At 38.4% G+C, this 20,645-nt stretch overlaps 2 protein-coding genes and 1 pseudogene across 3 annotated transcripts; all 3 read left to right on the top strand.

The window, feature by feature from the left end:
• The first annotated feature begins 13,943 nt into the window (after window positions 1-13,943).
• On the top strand, window positions 13,944-16,024 carry LOC104782266 (uncharacterized). 2 transcript variants are annotated; one of them, XM_010507148.3, is made up of 5 exons: window positions 13,944-14,588; window positions 14,754-14,830; window positions 14,901-14,937; window positions 15,018-15,129; window positions 15,235-16,024. In XM_010507148.3, exons 1-5 carry the CDS (start codon window positions 14,366-14,368, stop codon window positions 15,809-15,811), a joined length of 1,026 nt encoding a protein of 341 aa, XP_010505450.1. In that variant the 5' UTR covers window positions 13,944-14,365; the 3' UTR covers window positions 15,812-16,024. The 2 variants fall into 2 exon arrangements, with proteins under 2 accessions (XP_010505450.1, XP_010505451.1); XM_010507149.3 differs by having other exon boundaries at window positions 14,027-14,588; window positions 15,057-15,129.
• Window positions 16,025-17,555: 1,531 nt separating this feature from the next.
• On the top strand, window positions 17,556-20,547 carry LOC104782265 (ammonium transporter 2). Its single transcript, XM_087511691.1, has 5 exons — window positions 17,556-18,106; window positions 18,199-18,488; window positions 19,343-19,628; window positions 19,747-19,850; window positions 19,929-20,547. The coding sequence occupies exons 3-5, from the start codon at window positions 19,400-19,402 to the stop codon at window positions 20,361-20,363; spliced, it is 768 nt and encodes a 255-aa protein (XP_087367817.1). The 5' UTR covers window positions 17,556-18,106; window positions 18,199-18,488; window positions 19,343-19,399; the 3' UTR covers window positions 20,364-20,547.
• On the top strand, window positions 17,795-18,354 carry LOC147946274 (ammonium transporter 2 pseudogene; annotated as a pseudogene).
• Window positions 20,548-20,645: the final 98 nt, after the last annotated feature.

Here is a 20,645-nt window from a genome sequence, read left to right as displayed (position 1 = left end):
TAATTTAGGTTTTGTTTGATTGATCTCTTCTTTACCAATTCTTGTAACCTAAATTCTTGTTGTTTTCCAAGAATTATAGAAGGAAAAAAAAGCATATAATCAATTAAAATAATTCTTTAAAACTATAGTATAATTACCAATAATACAAGATATAACTGATTTGTGGTGATTCAATATTTATAAATGTAACATCCGCGAACCAAAATCCCGGTCTAGGGATGCATCGGTCAATGCACTATATGCATCGGTCGATGCAAGGTGTTTTCTGCGGACGAGTTTAAGTTAAACGTTGCGTTTTGGGTTAGGGAAAACCCTTAAGTCGTGTTTTTGTCTCATTTGACGAGTTCAGCCGTTTTTGAGAGAAAAGAAGGGAGAAAAAGTGTTCATGAGTGTTCTTGAGCGTTCTTGGTGATTTCTGGTGTTTGGAGGCGTTTCCTGTAGAGATCTGTAGCTGGGATCGTTGTAGGAGCTTCCTAGGAGCGTGTTCTTGATTGTTTAAGGTTCAGAAACTTCTTGGCAAAGGTAAAGGCAAAGTGTGATCGTGGAATCAAGGCAATGAAGAGGAGGATGTTCTAGGGACTCGATTGGATGTTGTCTGGCATTGCTAGGTTGCTAGAGTTGGGTCTTTAGAACTTGCTAGGTTGATGGTTCCTTGTTTCCTATTGTTTGATATTGGAGTATTGTTAGATTTGATTATTGGTTATTAGTTATTGGATTATTGTTTGGATATTGGTATCTGTTATTTCCGATGTTGGTTGTGCTTGGTATCAAAGCCCTTATGGTTCTAGGTTTGGGTTCACTAGGTTTCTGTTGTGATGTTTGGGATTGCATGTCTTGATTGATTATGTGGGTTAGTCAATTGTGTGTGGCATGGAGTCCTAGAACATCCTCTTCGAGCCTACAGTGTGATTCCACGGTAAGTATATGTTTTTGTGTTAAGATTGCTTGTTAGCCTCTGTTCTTGAAAGTGCAGTGGTTAAAGGTGTTTTGAGTTGTTGGTCCTGGACATGGGCGTTGTCGTGGTCGTGTTCGGGCGGGTCCTGAGGCCAGCGAGGCGGATAGATGGACATATGTAGTTGGAGCAGATATTTCTCTGTTTGGTGGGTAATCCAGTTGGATATTAGAAGTTGAGTGGGTAGGTGTAACATTGTAATGTTACCTTTGGTCGAAAGATGTTTATAGTCTTTAAGGATTGTACTCCTGAGGGGACGGTGTTTTTCCCAGAATACCGATAGCTTGAGGGGCTGTGGGCTCCGAGAGTGGCAGAGGGGATGATGTTCTTCTGAGGGGATGAGTAGTTCCCCTGATACCGAGATCTTGAGGATTGTGGTCCAAGAGTGAGACGGTATAACTCGAAGACAGTGGTTTGAGAGTGAGATCGGTATGGCTCGAAGGTTGCAACCTAAGAGTGGGAAGTTGGGAGCAAGCAATGCCTAGGACGTGAGTATAAACATAACGACTGAATGTAGACCTCGAGAGATTGACGGTGGTTTAATCTCAGGGCTTGGATGTGTGACCAATGGGTCAGGGTTTTATGACCAGAGCAGCTATGAATGTTTAGCTATTGCGCCAGGATTGTGAGGCCGGTGGTGCTGGAGTCCCGGGAAGGGGAGTTGCAGCAGGTTTGAACCGGGAAAGGCATGTTTGCCAGATACATAAGTTCACGAGAAGTCTTCATGGCAGGATAAACTAATCGTTGCGACGATGCCGAATAAAGTTCTTTGGAGATGGACAGGGTTGCTAGATTCAAGGTTTCGGTAAGCTTGCTGGTGAAAATAAGTCAAGTGGGTTGAGTTAGCGGCCTGTAAAGCATTTGATACGGCGAATCGGAATATGCGAACGTATGGTACTTATTTGTTTTATTACGCTCGTATTGATGATTTGCTGTGGAGAATTGCTAAGCGGAAAGCTAATTTTGGATTAAGTTACCTTGTGAAAGTTTTCCCTAAGAGACAAGTTACTAGAGGTTCTTGTATGGACAAGAAATGTTGATATTTGGGTGGTGGTGAGTCGATGTCGGCATACTTGATTATTAGTCTAGTAGAGCTGAGGAAGTAACCAGAGGATTTATTGAGTAGGGGATTCATTCGTCTTATTATTTCACCGTGGGGAGCGTCGGTGTTGTTCGTCAAGTAGAAGGACGAGGTAAGGGGTTTATGAGTTCATGGTAATGTCTTTTGGGTCGACTAACGCGCCATAAGCGTTTATGAGATTGATGAACAACTTGTTTCAGGAGTTTCTGGACGTGTCTGTCATCATTTTCATCAACGATATCCTGGTTTACTCTAAGAGTCCTGAGGAGCATGCAATGCATTTGAGAGCAGTTCTGGAGAAGCTGCGTGAGCAGAAGTTGTTTGCTAAGCTGAGCAAGTGTAGTTGTTGGCAGCGGGAGATGGGTTTTCTGGGTCACATTGTGTCTGCAGATGGGGTTTCTGTAGATTCGAAGAAGATTCAGGCTATCAGGGATTGGCCTCGACCGCAGAATGCCACAGAGATCAGGAGTTTCCTTGGTTTGGCAGGGTTACTACAGGAGGTTTGTATAGGGGTTTGCGAGCATAGCACGCCCTATGACTAAGTTGACAGGGAAGGATGTTCCTTTTGTCTGGTCACAGGAGTGCGAGGAGGGCTTTGCAAGCCTGAAGGAGATGTTGACTACTGCTCCGGTGTTGGCTTTGCTTGAGCAGGGGGAACCCTATGTGGTGTATACAGATGCATCCAAAGTTGGTTTGGGGTGTCTGTTGATGCAACATGGGAAGGTGATTGCCTATGCTTCGCGGCAGTTGCGGAAGCATGAGGATAACTATCCTACTCATGACTTAGAGATGGGTGCTGTAGTTTTTGCCATGAAGATTTGGAGATCTTATCTTTATGGTGCAAAGGTACAAGTATTTAGAGATCATAAGAGCCTGAAGTATATATTCACTCAGCCCGAACTGAATTTGAGGCAGAGGCGGTGAATGGAGCTGGTGGCAGATTATGATCTGGAGATAGCCTACCATCCTGGTAAGGCTAACTTGGTTGCAGATGCCTTGAGTCGGAAGTTGGCGGCTTTGGCTCAAGAGCAGGATATGGAGTCTCTGGTAAGGGAGATCAATGCGTTGAGCTTGTGTGCGGTTTCTCAGGAGCTGTTGGTTTGGTTGCAGTTGATAGAGCAGATCTGTTGAGCAGAGTGCGGTTGGCACAGGAGAAAGATTTGGGGCTAGTGAATGGGCGGATCTGTGTGCCCAAGGATGAGGAGTTGAGGTAGGAGATTCTGAGAGAGGCTAATGCTAGCATGTTCTCTATTCATCCAGGAGCGACTAAGATGTACCGAGATCTCAAGAGGTACTATCACTGGGTTAGGATGAAGAAGGACGTGGCTAGTTGGGTTGCGAGGTGCGATGTGTGTCTGCTAGTGAAGGCTGAGCATCAGGTACCAGGTGGTTTGCTGAAGAGTCTTCCGATTCCAGAGTGGAAGTGGGACATGATTACTATGAACTTCGTGGTTCGGTTGCCAGTGTCCAGGACGTTTGATGCTATTTGGGTCATTGTGGACCGGTTGACTAAGTCGGCACATTTTCTGGCCATTAAGAAAACTGATGGAGCAGCGGTCTTGGCTAAGAAGTATGTAAAGGAGATAGTCATGTTGCATGGGTGCCAGCGAGCATTGTTTCTGATAGGGATTCCAAGTTCACTTTGGTGTTCTCGAGGGCATTTCAGGCAGAGATGGGCACTGAGGTGCATATGAGTACAGCTTATCATCCCCAGACAGATGGACAGTCAGAGAGGACGATCCAGACATTCGAGGATTTGCTAAGGATGTGTGTATTGGATTGGGGTGGCCATTGGGCAGATCATTTGAGCTTGGTAGAGTTTGCTTATAACAACAATTACCAGGCGAGTATTGGCATGGATCCTTATGAGGCTTTGTATGGGAGGCCGTGTCGTACATCGTTATGCTGGACTCAGGTGGGGGAGAGGAGCATGTACAGGGAAGATTTTGTTCAGGAGACCTCGGAGAAGATTCGGGTTCTCAAGCTGAACATGAAGGAAGCTCAAGATCGACAGAGGAGTTATGCCGATAGGAGGAGCTAAGCTAGATTCAGTACATAATCTTCTTGTGGGTAAGAAATCAGTTCACTTTGCTGCTGAAGTTGAGACATTTGAGCCACCACCTGAGACAGGGAATGAAGAAGCAGATGTCAACTTTGTTTATGGAAATCAGGGTCAGAGATTCGGTAATCAACAAGGTAACAGATCTTACAGTGGGAACTTTTCAGGCTATACTCCCAAACCGGATTACCAGAAGCAGCAACAGAACAATGGTTATACTAGAACCTATGGGAACTCATCTTATCAATCTCCTCCTCCACAGACTTCTTCTGAGAGTAAGATGGAAGCTATGCTAGAGCAAATTTTGCAAGGTCAGAAGAATTTGACTGTGACATTCAATGGGAAGATTGACAATGTTTACACAGAGCTTACTGGAAGAATTGACGCATTGAATGTCCATGTTAAGAAGCTAGAGAATCAGGTTGCGCAGACTGTTGGGTCTGTGAAGAGACAAGAGGGTTTTCTTCCTGGAAGAACGGAGACAAACCCCAAACATGCTTGCAATTGTTTCTGCAGAAAAAGGAGAGCAATCGGCCAAACCCGAGTCAGAAAATTCAAAGTCAGATGATGGTGTCGATTGACACCACCAGGGTGTCGGTCGACACCCCTCTCAGACAGAACCCGAAACTGCAAAATCTCAGGTTCCAGCAGCTGCTGAAAGGAGTACCAACCGAAGATTCCTTTTCCTAAGCCAAGAAGATCTAAACAGGAGATGGAGGAAGCTAGATGCAAGGCAATGATGGACATGGTGATGATAGAGATGCCTTTGATTGATGCAGTTAAGCTTTCACCACCACTTAAGCGGTATGTGAAGAGAATGGTATCCAATGGTTTGAGCCCTGAGGAAGGAGCACTACTTACAAAAGATGTCAGTGCAATTCTGCTGAACAGCCTCCACAGAGGAAGAAAGATAAGAAGAAAGAGGTAGTTGTCTCTGAGAAAGTGAGTGCAATGATCGAGAGTAGGATTGCAAAGAAGTTACCAGATCCTGGAAGCTTCGTACTTGATTGCTCTATCTCCACAGGAAGGTTTGCTCACTCACTTTGTGATCTTGGCTCTAGCATCAACTTGATGCCACATTCTGTTGCTCTAAGACTTGGGATGACAGATTTTAAGCCGACTCAGATATCTCTTATCTTAGCTGATCGATCCCGAAGAATTCCTGAAGGTGTTTTAGAGGATATTCTAATTAAGGTTGGAAATTTCATGATTCCCACTGACTTTGTGGTGCTGAAGTATGATAAAGAGCCTAACGACCCTCTCATCTTAGGAAGATCTTTCTTGGCTACAGCTGGTACCGTCATTGATGTGCAGAAGGGACACATAACATTGAATGTGGATGGTTTAAGTATGAACTTTGAGATGCATAAGCTGAGGAGAGCTCCTACTATTGATGGACAAACTTTTTCTGTTGAAGAAGTTTCTAATATTCGAGCAACAGGCTCAGTGTCGACCGACACCAAAGGAGCATTGATCGACACCCCTCCACATCCAAAACTGAACTTGTCCACAACTGATGCTTCAAGTCAGAAAGCTGTTCCCAAGTAGAAACCTCACCACTCCACACTCCAGAGCCCTCAGGTAAGGCAAAGATATGCATCTTCTTCACCCAAACCCTCTCAAATCATCAATAAGACTTTCAAAGGTACAAAAACTGTTTTGCAGTTAACCAAGCCACGAGATTATCGTAGAGCGCTTGTTTCTTCTGTTGATGATTTTACAGGACATAAAAGAACCAAACCCGGCCCTAAATCCCGCCCTGGTCCTGTTCCTCACATCCTTGGCAAACTTCATGCACCTCAAGCTTATACACCACCTTGGATGAAGAGGACATTTTCTCGGAAGCATGCATTGCCATGTTCCACTCCACCCGGTGCCTTAGCTTCAACACAGTCAAGCTAAATGACTGAAAACAAGCGCTTAGTGGGAGGCAACCCACTTCTAGAATAATCATCCAAGGATTGATCCATCAACACAACTATCTGCAACTAACAAGGAGTTTCGGCCAACAAACCACCATTCGTGATGAGTGTCGATCGACACTGATATGGTGTCGGTCGACACCGCTGGGTAACCCGAGAACAGTTCATCTTTCCAGTACAATTTTTAAAACGTTTTTGTTTCTTTTTGCTTTCCTCTTACTTGATAACACTGGGGACAGTGTTGTTTAAGTCTGGGGGAGGGTATTTACTAACTACGTTTTTGTTTTTGAGTTTCAGTTGTGTCAGTCAAAACCATAAAGTTTGAGTCAAATTTTTCAAAAACTTTCTTTGTCTTTGAGAATTATGATCTTGATTAATGATTTCTTTTATTTGGCTAACACTCTAATGATTATTTGTTAATGCTTGATCTCAGAACTGAAGCTTAGAAAGACTATGAGCTGTATCAACAATCCCGAAAGCCCTTTTCAATGGATATCTGGTTGATCTAACGTTGTCTCAACTTTTATCAGGATTTTAACCGGACTTAATCTCTTACTTTCGGGTTGGAAATCAGTGGACTAGACTTCTTCTTCAGGCCATACAAGACAGTGCAATTTTTCAAAGTATGTCTCCCCTCTCTCTTTCCTTCGGTACTTTAAAAAGAAAGATCAGAAAAAAAAAGAATAAAAGATGAGATGATTTTGATCAGTTTAGAGAGGTAGGTGAATTACCTGTGACCTCATTATTCTACAATTGAGTCAAATGATCACACAAAGCTTGGAAGCAAGGGGTAGGTAAATTACCGATGACCCCGGTATTCGCTTACACTTTTGCTTAAAAAAAAAAAAAAGAACAAAATTTGGGAGAAATCAACTCCTTTGAAGTGAGAAAAAGGAGAGGAAAAGAGATGTATGAAGAATGTCTTGGCTTGAAGAGAGTCCATATGCCACTGATTGATACACAAAGGTAAGAACTCACTTGTACTTGCTTTAATTTATGTAATGAAATGACAATGGAGATTTCAGAGATTCCAAAGGATTGTGGGATTTGAGTAAGGAATGTTGATGCTTATCATGGTTAAGTATAAGAAGTAAGTTCTTGAGTCAGGTAAATGAAGAGTGCGAATAAGAATCATCATGCAATTGAGTGAGTTCCCAGTTTTCAAACCTCTTTCACAGGTCTAAGCTTATGTTTTGCTTGAGGGCAAGCAAACGCTAAGTCTCGGGGAGTTGATATATAATGGTTTTTGTGGTTTTTAACCATGATATAAGGAGTCCTTTAGAGTATTTTGATTTGTTTTCTAGGATGTTTTTGAGTCTTTACAGGTTTTCTAGGATTTTAGCACGGATGGAGCGAAATGGAGCAATTTGGATCATTTTGGAGCATTTAATCGGAAGAAATCAATTTGGAGTCTGATCATGTGACCAGCATCGATCGACACCAAAGGAGCATCGATCGACACCAAGGCAAATCGACACAAGTGTCCAAAATTGGAAGTTTTACAATTCTGCCCAAAGTTTTTCATATTTGCAACATAAGTCCCTGACGGGTTTTAGGACATATAAATAGTATTTTTAGGTTTTTAAAACCCTTAAGTTATTTTCTAGCAAGTTTTATTTATCCTGCAACCCTGTGAGATTTTGAGAGCTTTGGAGAGAGAGATCTGCTTTGAGAGAAGAATTCTTGAACTCCCTTTTACTCTTTTAATTTCAATTGCTTATTATTCAGAATTATGTGTTGTTCTTCATTAAACATGTCTGAGTAGTTTGCTTGTTAGGTTTAGGGTTTTTCACAGGGATTTTATGATTTATTAGATCTATTTATTTAGGATTCATTATCTTTCTAGTTCTTCATTATTAATCCTTGATTGGTCATCTAGAATTAATAACCTAGAAAAATAAATTGATATGAGAATATAATTGATTTTCCTGATAAAACCTTTTGATGAGCAAAATATTTCTTGCAAAGAGATTTGGTTTAATAATTTTCTGAACAATCTAAACCTGTTTTTAAAGCTGATTTTTTACGTTGAATTTTACAAAGAGATTTGGATTTTCTGGTTTTAAATTTAGATAATATTTGCAGTGAGAACTGATTTATTTTACAAAAGAGTTTAGAGTTCTAGATCTGATCTTAATTGCTTGAATCCTAGTTTATTGATTGATTTAATATTTCATAATTTCCTGAGAAATTCCCTAGGCCTAGCTTTTGGATCCTCAGAATTTACAACACTTTCATTTAATATTTTGCCTTGCTTTTCTCTTTATTTATTTAGCGTAATAACAAAACTCTATAATTTATTGTGTAGTCTAGAGTCCTTGTGGAATTCGACCCCTAAGTATTACAGTGACCTCTTAATTTGAGAGAGTAGCTCTAGGGATTAATTTGAGCATATAAATGTGTGGCCTTTGTGCGGGCTGTTTAGCCAGATGTGTGGCCTTTGTGGCGGGCTGTTTAGCCAGATGTATGGCCTTTGTGGCGGGCTGTTTAGCCAGATGTGTGGCTTTTGTGGCGGGCTGTTTAGCCAGAGTGCTTGTTTAGGCGGTCCTTCAGGACAGATGGTCTTTGTGACGGTCCTGTTTACGACATTTGTTTGGCCTTGGTGGTGGTCCTGTTTAGGACATTTGTTTGGCGGTCCTGTTTAGGACATTTGTTTGGTCTTTGTGGCGGCCCTTGTGGCAGTGAGATGATCCATGTGTGGTCATGAGGTATTCCAGTGAGGGGATATGTGGTTGGTAGGACATTGAGATGTCTTACGCGAGCCACGGGAATGAAACCTGGATAGGGATAGGACTCAGACGTGTTCAGAATTGTTTGCTCGCGACTCTTGGGGGGACTTTGGTTCTCCTAGTACTGCCATATTCGGAGACTTTGTGACTTGGGAGTATGGTTGGTATATCGACTTCAGATGACGATCTGGAGGCGCGCTATAGGGTGACGACCCGAGAGACGAGTATTGGATTTTTCCTTATACAGTATGGCATGCGGGCTTAGGCCCGATGAGGAGCCAACATTATGGCATGCAGACTTAGGTCTGATGAGGAGCCAATAAAACCTCAAGGTTTAGGCCTATGAGTAAAGGAAAGTCCAAAAGTCGAGAGAAAATAATGCTTGGAGCGTGAGTCTATCACCTAGAGGTGACCTTCTGTAGATCAGTCGGAGGAGTGCGGGCCGTGGAGACGGTAGCACGGGAGTCCTTGGCTGAGTATTGTTCGAGATTCGAGGACGAATCTAAATTGGTAGGGGAGAATTGTAACATCCGCGAACCGAAATCCCGGTTTAGGGATTTCATCGGTCGATGCACTATGTGCATCGGTCGATGCAAGGTTGTTTTCTGCGGACGAGTTTAAGTTAAACGTTGCGTTTTGGGTTAGGGAAAACCCTTAAGTCGTGTTTTTGTCTCATTCGACGAGTTCAGCCGTTTTGAGAGAAAAGAAGGGAGAAAAAGTGTTATTGAGTGTTCTTGAGCGTTTTTGGTGATTTCTGGTGTTTGGAGGCGTTTTCTGTAGAGATCTGTAGCTGGGATCTTTGTAGGAGCTTCCTAGGAGCGTGTTCGTGATTGTTTAAGGTTCAGAAACTTCTTGGCAAAGGTAAGTGCATGACCATGGCTTATCTAAGCTGGAGATTCTCTGATTTGTTTGTTTATGTGTTGTTAGGCTTGTTAGAATGTTGTATGAGGCGTTAGGAAGCTTTCTTGTGGCTTGGGATTGATTCTTGTGTTTGCAGGAACGGAGATCCAGCGAGAAGTTTCGGGGAAAAACGATGCTCGGCATGTGCGTCGGTCGATACATTATGTGCGTCGGTCGATGCAGTGCAAGGACGACGCGGCTTGACCTAGGATCATCGGTCGATGCCATGTGGAGGCGTCGGTCGATGCAACTAGGGTTTCCGCATTTTGTCAAGCATGCGTCGATCGATGCAAGTGGAAGCATCGGTCGATGTAAGTGAACCTTGTGTCGACCGATGCATACCTTGTGTCGGTCGATGCTTGTCCCTGTTGGTGTCGGTCGATGCAAGCCTTGTGTCGGTCGATGCAGAGCCTGGTTTGTTTTGTTGATTGTTGCTTGATGGTTAGAGTATCTCTATTGCTTGTGTGTAGCCCAGTAGATGGGAGGATTGCCTTACTAAGTGTTTTTAAAATACTCATGCATTACAATTTGTGTTTGTGAAGCAGGTAAAGGCAAAGTGTGATCGTGGAATCAAGGCAATGAAGAGGAGGATGTTCTAGGGACTCGATTGGATGTTGTATGGCATTGCTAGGTTGCTAGAGTTGGGTCTTTAGAACTTGCTAGGTTGTTGGTTCCTTGTTTCCTGTTGTTTGATATTGGAGTATTGTTATATTTGATTATTGGTTATTAGTTATTGGATTATTGTTTGGTTATTGGTATCTGTTATTTCCGCTGTTGGTTGTGCTTGTGGTTATGTGGCTAGTGGGTATGAGACCACTAGTTGTAGTTTATTATTGTTATTATTATTATTTATTATTTATTATTAAAAAAAATGGGTCAGGTCGTTTCACCTAGGGTCCCCTCTGTCTTTTCCGCAACTGACAATTTTGCCCCTGCGGCCAAATGGGTCAGATCCATGACTTTTATTGATGTATGAAATCGACAATATAAATAATACGAATATTAATGGGGATAAATCGGAGCTGGTCCTTTTATTAACGTAGAATTTAAGGTGAGAGTTTACGGAAAATACAATCAAAGATCTAAGCGCAGTTTATACGATAATAATTGCTCTTTTCTCTCTGATTGCCAAGATTTTTTGATCCCCTCTCTAACAATGACATCTAGTATTTATAATGGGCCATTAACCTAGGGTCCCCTCTATCTCTTCAGCAAATGATGATTTTGCCCGTGCGGTTAAATAGGTCAAATCCATAACTTTAGGCCCTATATTTCTTGAGAATCTTTTGTTTGGGCCTCCTTGAAAGTTGGGGGTGAAGCGCATATCCAACATGTCCCTCCTCTTTTTCAAGAATGTAATGCCAATGCTTTGTAACTCGAGAATGATGATATATATATATATATATTTCATTATATTTTGCCCAATATATATAATTCATTCTCACATTTGCCCAGAATTGAAGCTTATCTAGTACTTTAGAAGTGCATGCGGCTGCAATTGCAAATACAAAACATATACATATGGATATGTACACATAAATGTGGACGTGTAGATGCAGACGGAGGAGACAAACAAGTGTAAAGAAAAAAAAACAAAGGAGTGGCGACGAGAAGCTTGTGAAGGATCGATCGATTGGAAGCCTCTCTACACGTGGGGGGAATGACAAAGTTCTTCTTTTTCCAACTTCATATCATCAAAGCTTACAATTTCCTCTCCTCGACAATTCTTTTTTTCTTTAGCTTATAAAAAATCACATTCATATATATGCCTATCGTATATATTAAAACATTTATAACATGATTTATCTTTTTTTTTTTTTTTGGTACTACCGGAGGGTTCAAGAATGAAGTTCATAGTGAATTATGCTGAAGAATTTTTTTATTGATGCATATGTTACATATTTAAAGTATCTGAATGGACTTATGACCATGGTTGAAATTGTAAATTATTAAAAGACTCAAATATTCGTCTTCTAATTACCCATTGAATGACTCTTTTCACTTCGTGGACCACTACAATTTGGTTTAAACAACAATAATAAAAAAGTGTTAATTTCTTTGCAAGTAAAATCAAACCGTAGCACCTTGAGTATGCTGTTTCAAACTTTTCTAACTATATTTTTATTACATACTAGATTAGGACCCGTGTTAGAGCACAGATTGAAATTTCTTTTATTTATATTATAATTTTAGAATAAAATATAATTTATATGATTATTTTTAAAAGTTTTTTGGATAAAACATTATGCAATAAAATCATATGTTAAATATAATGACTTGAAAAAAATACATATTTTGTAAGTTTTGTATTGTTAATTTTGTAATTTTATTTATGAGAAATGATTATGTTTGATGTTTGTTTTTATTTTATTTTTTGAACATGTTTGGTAAAAGTTTTTTAATATGACTCGTGCTTAGGTAAGATTTTGTTTTCAGTTGCACAACAAGATTTCGGAAATCACGATTAAGTGTGCTAAATTGCCAAGATTTTGTTATTTTTACACGCCTATGAATATATTTTTATGCCTAACAGTATATATTTTGTAACAATACATATAATACTAAAGATTTTATTTAAGAAATTGTATAAATCATTGGAATATTCTCTTTAAGAAGATTCATTTAGGTTATTTTTAAGTGTATTCATATAGCCCACATATTGACCAATTAATCTATAACTTTTTTTTTGTAACCAACATATATTTAACGTATAATCTATTTTGTAACCAATTTATAAAAATTATATAGTCTACAAAAAAAATGTTGTGTACTTCCGTTTTATTATATAGGGGATTTTTTTGGAGGAACGATGTTTTAAATAGGCCTCGACATTCGGGTACCCGTTCGGGTTCGGATCGGTTATTTCGAATTTTTGGGTTTTCGGATTTAGAGGTATAGGACCCGTTCGGGTATTTCTAGACTTCGGGTTTGGATCGGGTTCGGTTCGGGTATTTCGGGTTTGGATTCGGATTACCCAAAATTCACAAAACTCAAAATTTTAGTATCTAATTTAGTTTAAATTATTCAATAATACGTAATATATCTGAAAATTTAGAGTATTTTTTTACCCAAATTTACTAATAAACAGTTTAAATACTTCAAATTATCAAAAATATCTACAAATATGAATATTTTGAACACTTATATTATTAAAATTATAAATATTACTACTATATATTGATAATATGGGTATATTCGGATATCCGTTCGGATTTCGGTTCGGATTGGGTTCGGTTTTCGAATTTAGAGATTTAGAACCCATTCAGATATTTTATAATTTCGGATACGGATTCGGATCGGGTTTTTCGGATCGGGTTCAGATCCGGATATTTTGCCCAGACCTAGTTTTAAGAAACGGCTCAACTAACAACGCTATTCATCGGTTCACGGGGTCGGATGTGTATCGTAAACAAAGCAAAGGACCACTTTAAAACATAAATTAATTCTCTGATACGAATTCACAAAAACACTTAGAGATCTATATAATTTTGGGGTGAGAGAGAGAGAGGAGCAATGCCCCGTGATTCGTCGAAAAAAAAAAAAAGATGTGTGTGATGGAGTCTACATCAGAGACAGCTGAGCAGTCACACGCCTTGCAATCGTAATTTATTCGTCTATCTACCACTCTCGCTCTTTCTTTTTTGCCTTTAGCATTTAAGTCCCAAGCCAAAACCCTAAACCTCATCATATCTCATCAACCAATTTTACTTTCTACAATCGAAAAGAATATAGCAGAAGATTAATTAAAGGAAATTTAATTTGAAATCGAAGGTCATAAGAAGAAAAAGACTATGATCTCGATCATCAATGACCTTGGGACATTAATTGACAAAGTCTTTAATTATTCAAGTTCTTAAAAGTTCAAATCCTAATTCCGACAAAACTACTCTGAGGTATTAAAATTATATTTTCTGGAAACTGCATCACAGTATCAAAATTTAAAATTAATTTTTCGTGTTTTGTTTGTTTCTACACTCAAATAATTATACCACTATTAATGTATTTTTCTTACAAGGGTTAATTATGCTAATGTCATTCATAGACTGTTGGTCCCAATACATTAATTTTTTTTTATATATCGATCTTTGTATTCGAAATGTTTGCTTGACGAGTCAAAGCAATCGAAGACTACTAATAATAATAGGCTATAGATTAAGCATAATTCTTATCATACCAATCGTTTTATTTTGTATAACTAAAGAAAGTGTTACTTGTAATTATTTTTTTGGTATGTTATAATAGTATATAATTAAAATTATAAATTTATATCTTTTAAAGTAATAGTTTTGTCCCTGCATGCATAATATTAATATGCATACATAAATTAAAAAATACAACGTCTACTTATATATATAGAGCTGTCTATAGAAGAAAAAAGCCAAAACGAATTAGCTGTGAACAGAAAAGAAACACTTTTTAACATCTGCAACAAGATTTAGGTGAGGGGTTTGTCTACTTGCCCCGGGAAGAGAGAGAGAGAGATAGAGAATCTGAACGAAGTGTATCTTGATCTAGGGTTTCTCATCGACACAGACCAAACTCTCCATGCTTTGAACTAAGAAGGCGCAGTATTCATCTTGTCTTTTATGTCTTTCATGTCAAGCCGAAGGACTTTTCTTCCAAAATCAGTATCTAGCTAAGCCTATAATTAACCTCCGATCTATATCTCTCTTTACCACATACTTTCTATTTTGTTTTTGAAATCATATAAATAAGAAAAAAATGATCTCAAGTATGGAGGGAGGTGAGAAAACTGATAGAGAAGAAGAGGAGGACGAAGGAGAAGGCCAAGAGAGTAAGGCTTCCAGCAATAGTACAGTAGAAGAGAGCGATAAGAAGACTAAGGTTAGGCCTTATGTGAGATCTAAAGTCCCTCGGCTCCGATGGACTCCTGATCTTCATCTTCGTTTTGTTCGCGCGGTGGAGAGGCTTGGAGGTCAAGAAAGTACGTCCCTAACTACTATTTTTCTACAATTCACTCACATATATGAAGCTTAATCAAGCAATTCCTTGGTTATTCTTGGTTTTACTTTTGGTCAAAATTTTATGTACGTACCTTTTTGGTTCTTGTTTCTTTATATATTATCATCGTTTGCTTGACTATGTATAGGAGCAACACCAAAGTTGGTTCGTCAGATGATGAACATCAAAGGGCTTAGTATTGCTCATGTCAAGAGCCATCTACAGGTACTTGATCTACACATACACCCATATATTAGACAAAAGTTTCTCTAACTTTTGTATTGTGGAATTTTAGATGTACAGAAGCAAGAAGATAGATGATCACGGTCAAGGTATTGATTATTTCTATTTGTATTAATTAATTATCAAGCTTCTATATATGTCAATAAAGTAGGGTCTGATTTCTTGGCAGCCATATCTGATCACAAACATCTATTTGACACTTCCACAGATCGAAATATCTATAAACTAAGTCAGCTACCGATGTTCCGAGGCTATAATCATAATAGTGATTCTCCATTCAGGTTAAAATTAGTTAGTAAATTTAGATTTTATGTGTTCTTTCATTTGATCGATATCTTTACTTTGAAACTAAACTTATACTCCTAATTCATTTTTGTATATTGTAGATATGGAAGTAAATTTCCAAATGCTTCGTTGTGGAGTTCTAGCTCTCACGAAACAAACCGGAGTTTGATAGACCAAATTAGACCCGGTTTAATCCGCAGCTCATCCGTTACCAATAATATACGTGGTAGTGAGTATTGGACTAACAACAGGTCTTTTCAAAACATCCACTCTTCTTCAGTCTCTAATCACTTACCAAAACTAAGACACGATCATCAAGAACGGACCAATTCAGTCGGCATTCAAGGACACTCATCCAGAACGTTAGAAAAGTTCCAGATCGGCGTTGAAGAGAGAATTAATATGCATGCTTATTGTAACAAGACAACGGGAAAAAGAAACGCAAGTACGAGCATTGATCTTGATCTCAATCTCTCTCTTAAGATAACACAACCCGAGAAGACAGTTTCGGAAGAGACAGAATCAGCAGCAACAACAACGGATCAAACGTTGTCCTTGTCGTTATGTCCGGGGTCGTCTGCATTGAAAAAGAGCCGACTGATCAATACAGATGATGAAGAGGATCGGACGGTTAAGAGTGGTTGTCGTCAGGCAAGTACTCTGGATCTGACTCTATGAATTATATAGTTAAAGAATGAGACAAATTCTAAGTGAGATCTTGAGGCACTTATCCGATATTTTAATATTCAGTGTCCTTTGTTGTTACTTGTTTCTGTATTTTAATTATTATTAGAAAGGAAACAAAACGGTCTGATTATATTAACCCTTTTGAGTTTGTCTGATACCGCCAATTTGTATCATCGCCATATTATAAACAAATGTTACTAGCTAGATAGTGATTCGATATGTTGTTCGTCTCCTTCTCACGCAATAATTATAATTTATACATATACAAGTTAACTAACATTTAAAATTGATCTTAGTTGGTGCCTCCTTCATCACTTCTATACGAGACCTAAACAGTACAAATTAGCTAGTTTCTTGATTATTCAAATAACATATGGACATTTTTGTAATCCAAATATCATATCATACATATAGCTTTTGGCATTTTCATCTTTTCGAAAATCCATCTTTCACTCATTGTCACCCTTTTCTAAATACGTCAGTAATATTCTACTTTTTGTAACAAAGGAACAGCTTAATAATAGCCAAAAATGATACTAGACAGAACAACATTCATCTAAATGGATTATATAATTACATATATATACTGTATATGGGTTACTTTTGAAATACTACTAGATTCACTTTCCATTGGTTGACCCCGTAAAAGTTTAGTTTAGTGTCTAATGAAAAAGTTTTATACAGTACGAAAACATGGTGGTACACATATTTCCATATGAAGTGACGTCGTTTATCGGTTTATGATTATATAACATTGATACTGTTTTTATCGAATCTATATTAATTACTACGACGTGACAAATACAACGTTCGACCCAGTATCGGATTATCAACAAAGAATCTCCGATCGAATGTTTTGATTAGAAACAGTGTCAATATTCAAACAAACAAAAGAATTTTTGCTTCTTAAACATTCGATGTCACGGCCCGGGTCAACTCCTTCAGTATTAAACATGGCCGCACGATCAATTTGACAAATACAAATTTCCAAATTTTGAAATCGTATAGTATAGTCCTCTACTTCTACGTCTACCTAGACGTCGGCCAGTGCATTTTTTTTTGTTTTGGTTGGGAGAATTCAATTCTCCAGATAAGAATCTAAACTAATATCTGAAATGAATTTGGCAATATATAGCTAAAGAGAAAATGCATGACGTGAAAGTATCCTAATGGTAAAAAAGGGTACAAAAACATTACGTTTAAATAATGTTGTACCCACTTAAAACACTACACAACAATTTATATTCATGTAATCTTTATTCAAAACCTTGACAAAGTATATTAATTAGTAATGTAAAATACTCCATGTAATATATTACTAGTACCTTGAGATTATTAATTCTTCTATAAAAACTCTTGCTCATCTTGTTGCCAAACTAGTCCTTGCAAAACGTGTATCAATCTCTTTTGTCCCATGCACAATTACGACGAGATTTATAATTTAAAAAAAAACCGTAATTTTCATATATCCTAGGAATAATAAGAATTATTATTACTATTACTTTTGAAAAAAAAATATGAATGATTTTTATCAACTGAGACAAAATCTTAAAATTGGCAACGACTTATAAGATAATGAAATATCAAAGGTCCAAATCTAATTCAGCTTTGTTTTTTTTTCGTACACCAAATTTGTCTTTTATACAGTATATATTTTTTTAATATTGTTTTCTTTATCCTAAGTTATTTTTACAAAAAACAAAATAAAAGAAGCTTCATTGAAATAACAGGACTCGGAATTGAAGAATGAGAAACATATTCATCCATCAAACCATCGAAGACTTTTCTTCAAAATGTACAACAAAACACCAAACCCCAACTTGTGTCTTGTCTATTTTACACTCATTTATTATTATCATTAAAGGTTTTCACACCTTCACAACATTTTCGTACCCATTGACTATAAACATCACAAACTCAAAAAAAAAACAAAATAAAAAAAAAAGCGATCATCAACTCCGGGAGAGAGAATACATGGCCGGAGCTTACGATCCAAGATTACCGGAAGTACCTGAATGGCTCAACAAAGGAGACAACGCATGGCAACTTACAGCAGCGACTCTGGTTGGTCTACAGAGCATGCCAGGTCTTGTTATCCTCTACGCTTCCATCGTCAAGAAGAAATGGGCTGTGAATTCAGCTTTCATGGCTCTTTACGCCTTCGCCGCCGTTCTTCTCTGTTGGGTTCTCCTCTGTTACAAAATGGCTTTCGGAGATGAGCTTTTGCCTTTCTGGGGTAAAGGCGGTCCAGCTTTCGACCAAGAATACCTCAAGGGAAGGGCAAAGGTATTGAATTTTGTTCGTGCACATAACGTGTTCGATAAAATGCCTGAATGAGAATTTTGATTTTGGTCTTGGTTTTGGTTTTGGTTTAACAGATCCCAAAAAGTAAAACCATGGCGCCGTTGTTTCCGATGGCGACGTTGGTGTACTTTCAGTTTACGTTCGCGGCGATAACGACGATATTAGTGGCGGGATCGGTGTTGGGGAGGATGAACATCAAAGCTTGGATGCGTTTGTGCCGTTGTGGTTGATCTTTAGCTACACAGTTGGAGCTTATAGTCTTTGGGGAGGTGGGTTTTTGTATCAATGGGGTGTTATTGATTACTCCGGTGGTTATGTTATTCATCTCTCCTCCGGTGTTGCCGGCTTCGTCGCCGCTTATTGGGTACGTACGTTCTTTTTTTTTCTTTTGCTACCAAATCAAAATTCAAAGATTTAAGGTTAGTTTATTTAGTTAGTGAGACTAAAAGCTGGAATTAACTTCTCAGGCTAATAATATTTGATATTACTAGAAATAAAAATAAAGATTTAAGACTTATGATAAGATGTTTTGTTGAAAATATTGGGAATTTAATTAATGTACGGTAGTCGGTAGATGACATAGTCATAGACTCGGAACGAAAAAAGAATTCTAGGTAATAGTATTTTTGATGTAGACTGATCTTTTAATTGCCAAGTTTTGTTTTGCTTTCTCTTTCGGTATGATTACGTTATTTAAGGTCATTAGTTTATAAGATAAGTTCGATGATTGATTCGGTCCAGGTACACTATCAAAAGGTAAATAATTTCCAAGTCGTAGATGTATTTAAATACATAATCAGTTTAGAATTTGACAACACGATCTTGATGATGTATAATTGTATATTAGTATAATCAACTCAGAAAATTTAATTAGTGAAGAGTAGTAATCCAATCTTCTCTTTCAACTGAAAATATCTATTTTTGTAATTTATATTGTATAGATACGATCATATGAACTACCTAATTTGTTTTCTTGTATTCTGCATTTTGTCGCACATAAGCAAAATGGTAAAAGTCAAGTCAATTCCACATGACCACGACATAATATTCCACATAATAGTTATGCAAAAGAATTGAAATTAAATGGTTGGTTGGTTGAAAAAGCAAACACTACTAAGCTAGTTGAAAAATTAAAAGAGTTGTACCATATGTCTGATACCGAGACTTTGATTATAACTTAAAAACTAAATGCGATTTGTGGACATTATGTTACTGTAGGTAGGACCTAGGCCTAAGGCTGACAGAGAGAGATTCCCACCGAACAATGTTCTTCTAATGCTCGCTGGAGCTGGCCTTCTATGGATGGGATGGTCAGGTTTTAACGCTGGTGCTCCTTACGCCGCTAACTTAACCTCCTCGATCGCTGTGCTCAACACCAATCTTTCTGCCGCGACAAGCCTCCTTGTATGGACCACACTTGATGTTATCTTCTTTGGTAAACCTTCTGTCATCGGAGCCATTCAAGGCATGGTTACTGGCCTAGCCGGCGTCACTCCCGGAGCAGGTCTCAATCTTGTGATCTCAAACTTCTTTGTTTTTACTCTAGTTTTCTAATGCATGATCAAAGTTAAATTATGAGGAAACTAATTATTATTGCTTGGTTAATTATATATATATTGCAGGGTTGATGCAAACATGGGCAGCTATAATAGTTGGAATAGTCTCAGGAACAGCTCCATGGGCCTCTATGATGATCCTTCACAAGAAATCCGCTCTCCTACAAAAGGTATACTGAAGTTGATTGTGTAGTACTATGACTTTGAAGTTTTGAAATGTAATAATTTGATTGGATTTTAACAAGCAGGTAGATGATACATTAGCGGTGTTCTACACACACGCAGTGGCGGGTTTACTAGGTGGAATAATGACAGGCTTGTTTGCACATCCTGAGCTCTGCGAATTGTTACTTCCTGAGCCAAAGACCAGAGGAGCTTTCTACGGCGGCAATGGCGGAAAACAGCTTTTGAAACAGTTAGCAGGAGCTGCCTTCATCGCTGTCTGGAACTTAGTGTCGACGACCATCATACTCCTCGCTATTAGGATGTTCATACCATTGAGAATGGCTGAAGAAGAGCTTGGTATTGGAGACGACGCTGCTCATGGGGAAGAAGCTTATGCTCTTTGGGGAGATGGAGAGAAGTTTGATGCAACAAGACATGTCCAACAGTTTGAGAGAGACCAAGAGGCTGCTCATCCTTCTTATGTTCATGGCGCTAGAGGTGTCACCATTGTTCTATGATTTTTCTTCTCCTTTTTTGTTAATTATTTCTGTGTATTATTTTCCTTATGACTTAGAGATGTGCATGAGTGATGTTTTTTTGTATAGGTGGTGAAACTTCATTTGTCAATTTTTTTTTTGGGGATGTGTTAACAAATAACAACCATTTGTGATCAATACTATGAAAGTACAATGCGTTTCTCTCGAGGTGATGACACCTCAGCTTCTGTATCGAACCAGAAGCTGACATATCACTAAAAATAAATAAATAATAAAATTATAACAATAATACAGATCATGTGA

This window comes from Camelina sativa, chromosome 4, assembly GCF_030686135.1.
Source record: "Camelina sativa cultivar CO46 ecotype springtype chromosome 4, ASM3068613v1".
NCBI classification, from domain to species: Eukaryota; Viridiplantae; Streptophyta; class Magnoliopsida; order Brassicales; family Brassicaceae; genus Camelina; species Camelina sativa.
This window is presented reverse-complemented; position numbering and strand designations above follow the sequence as displayed.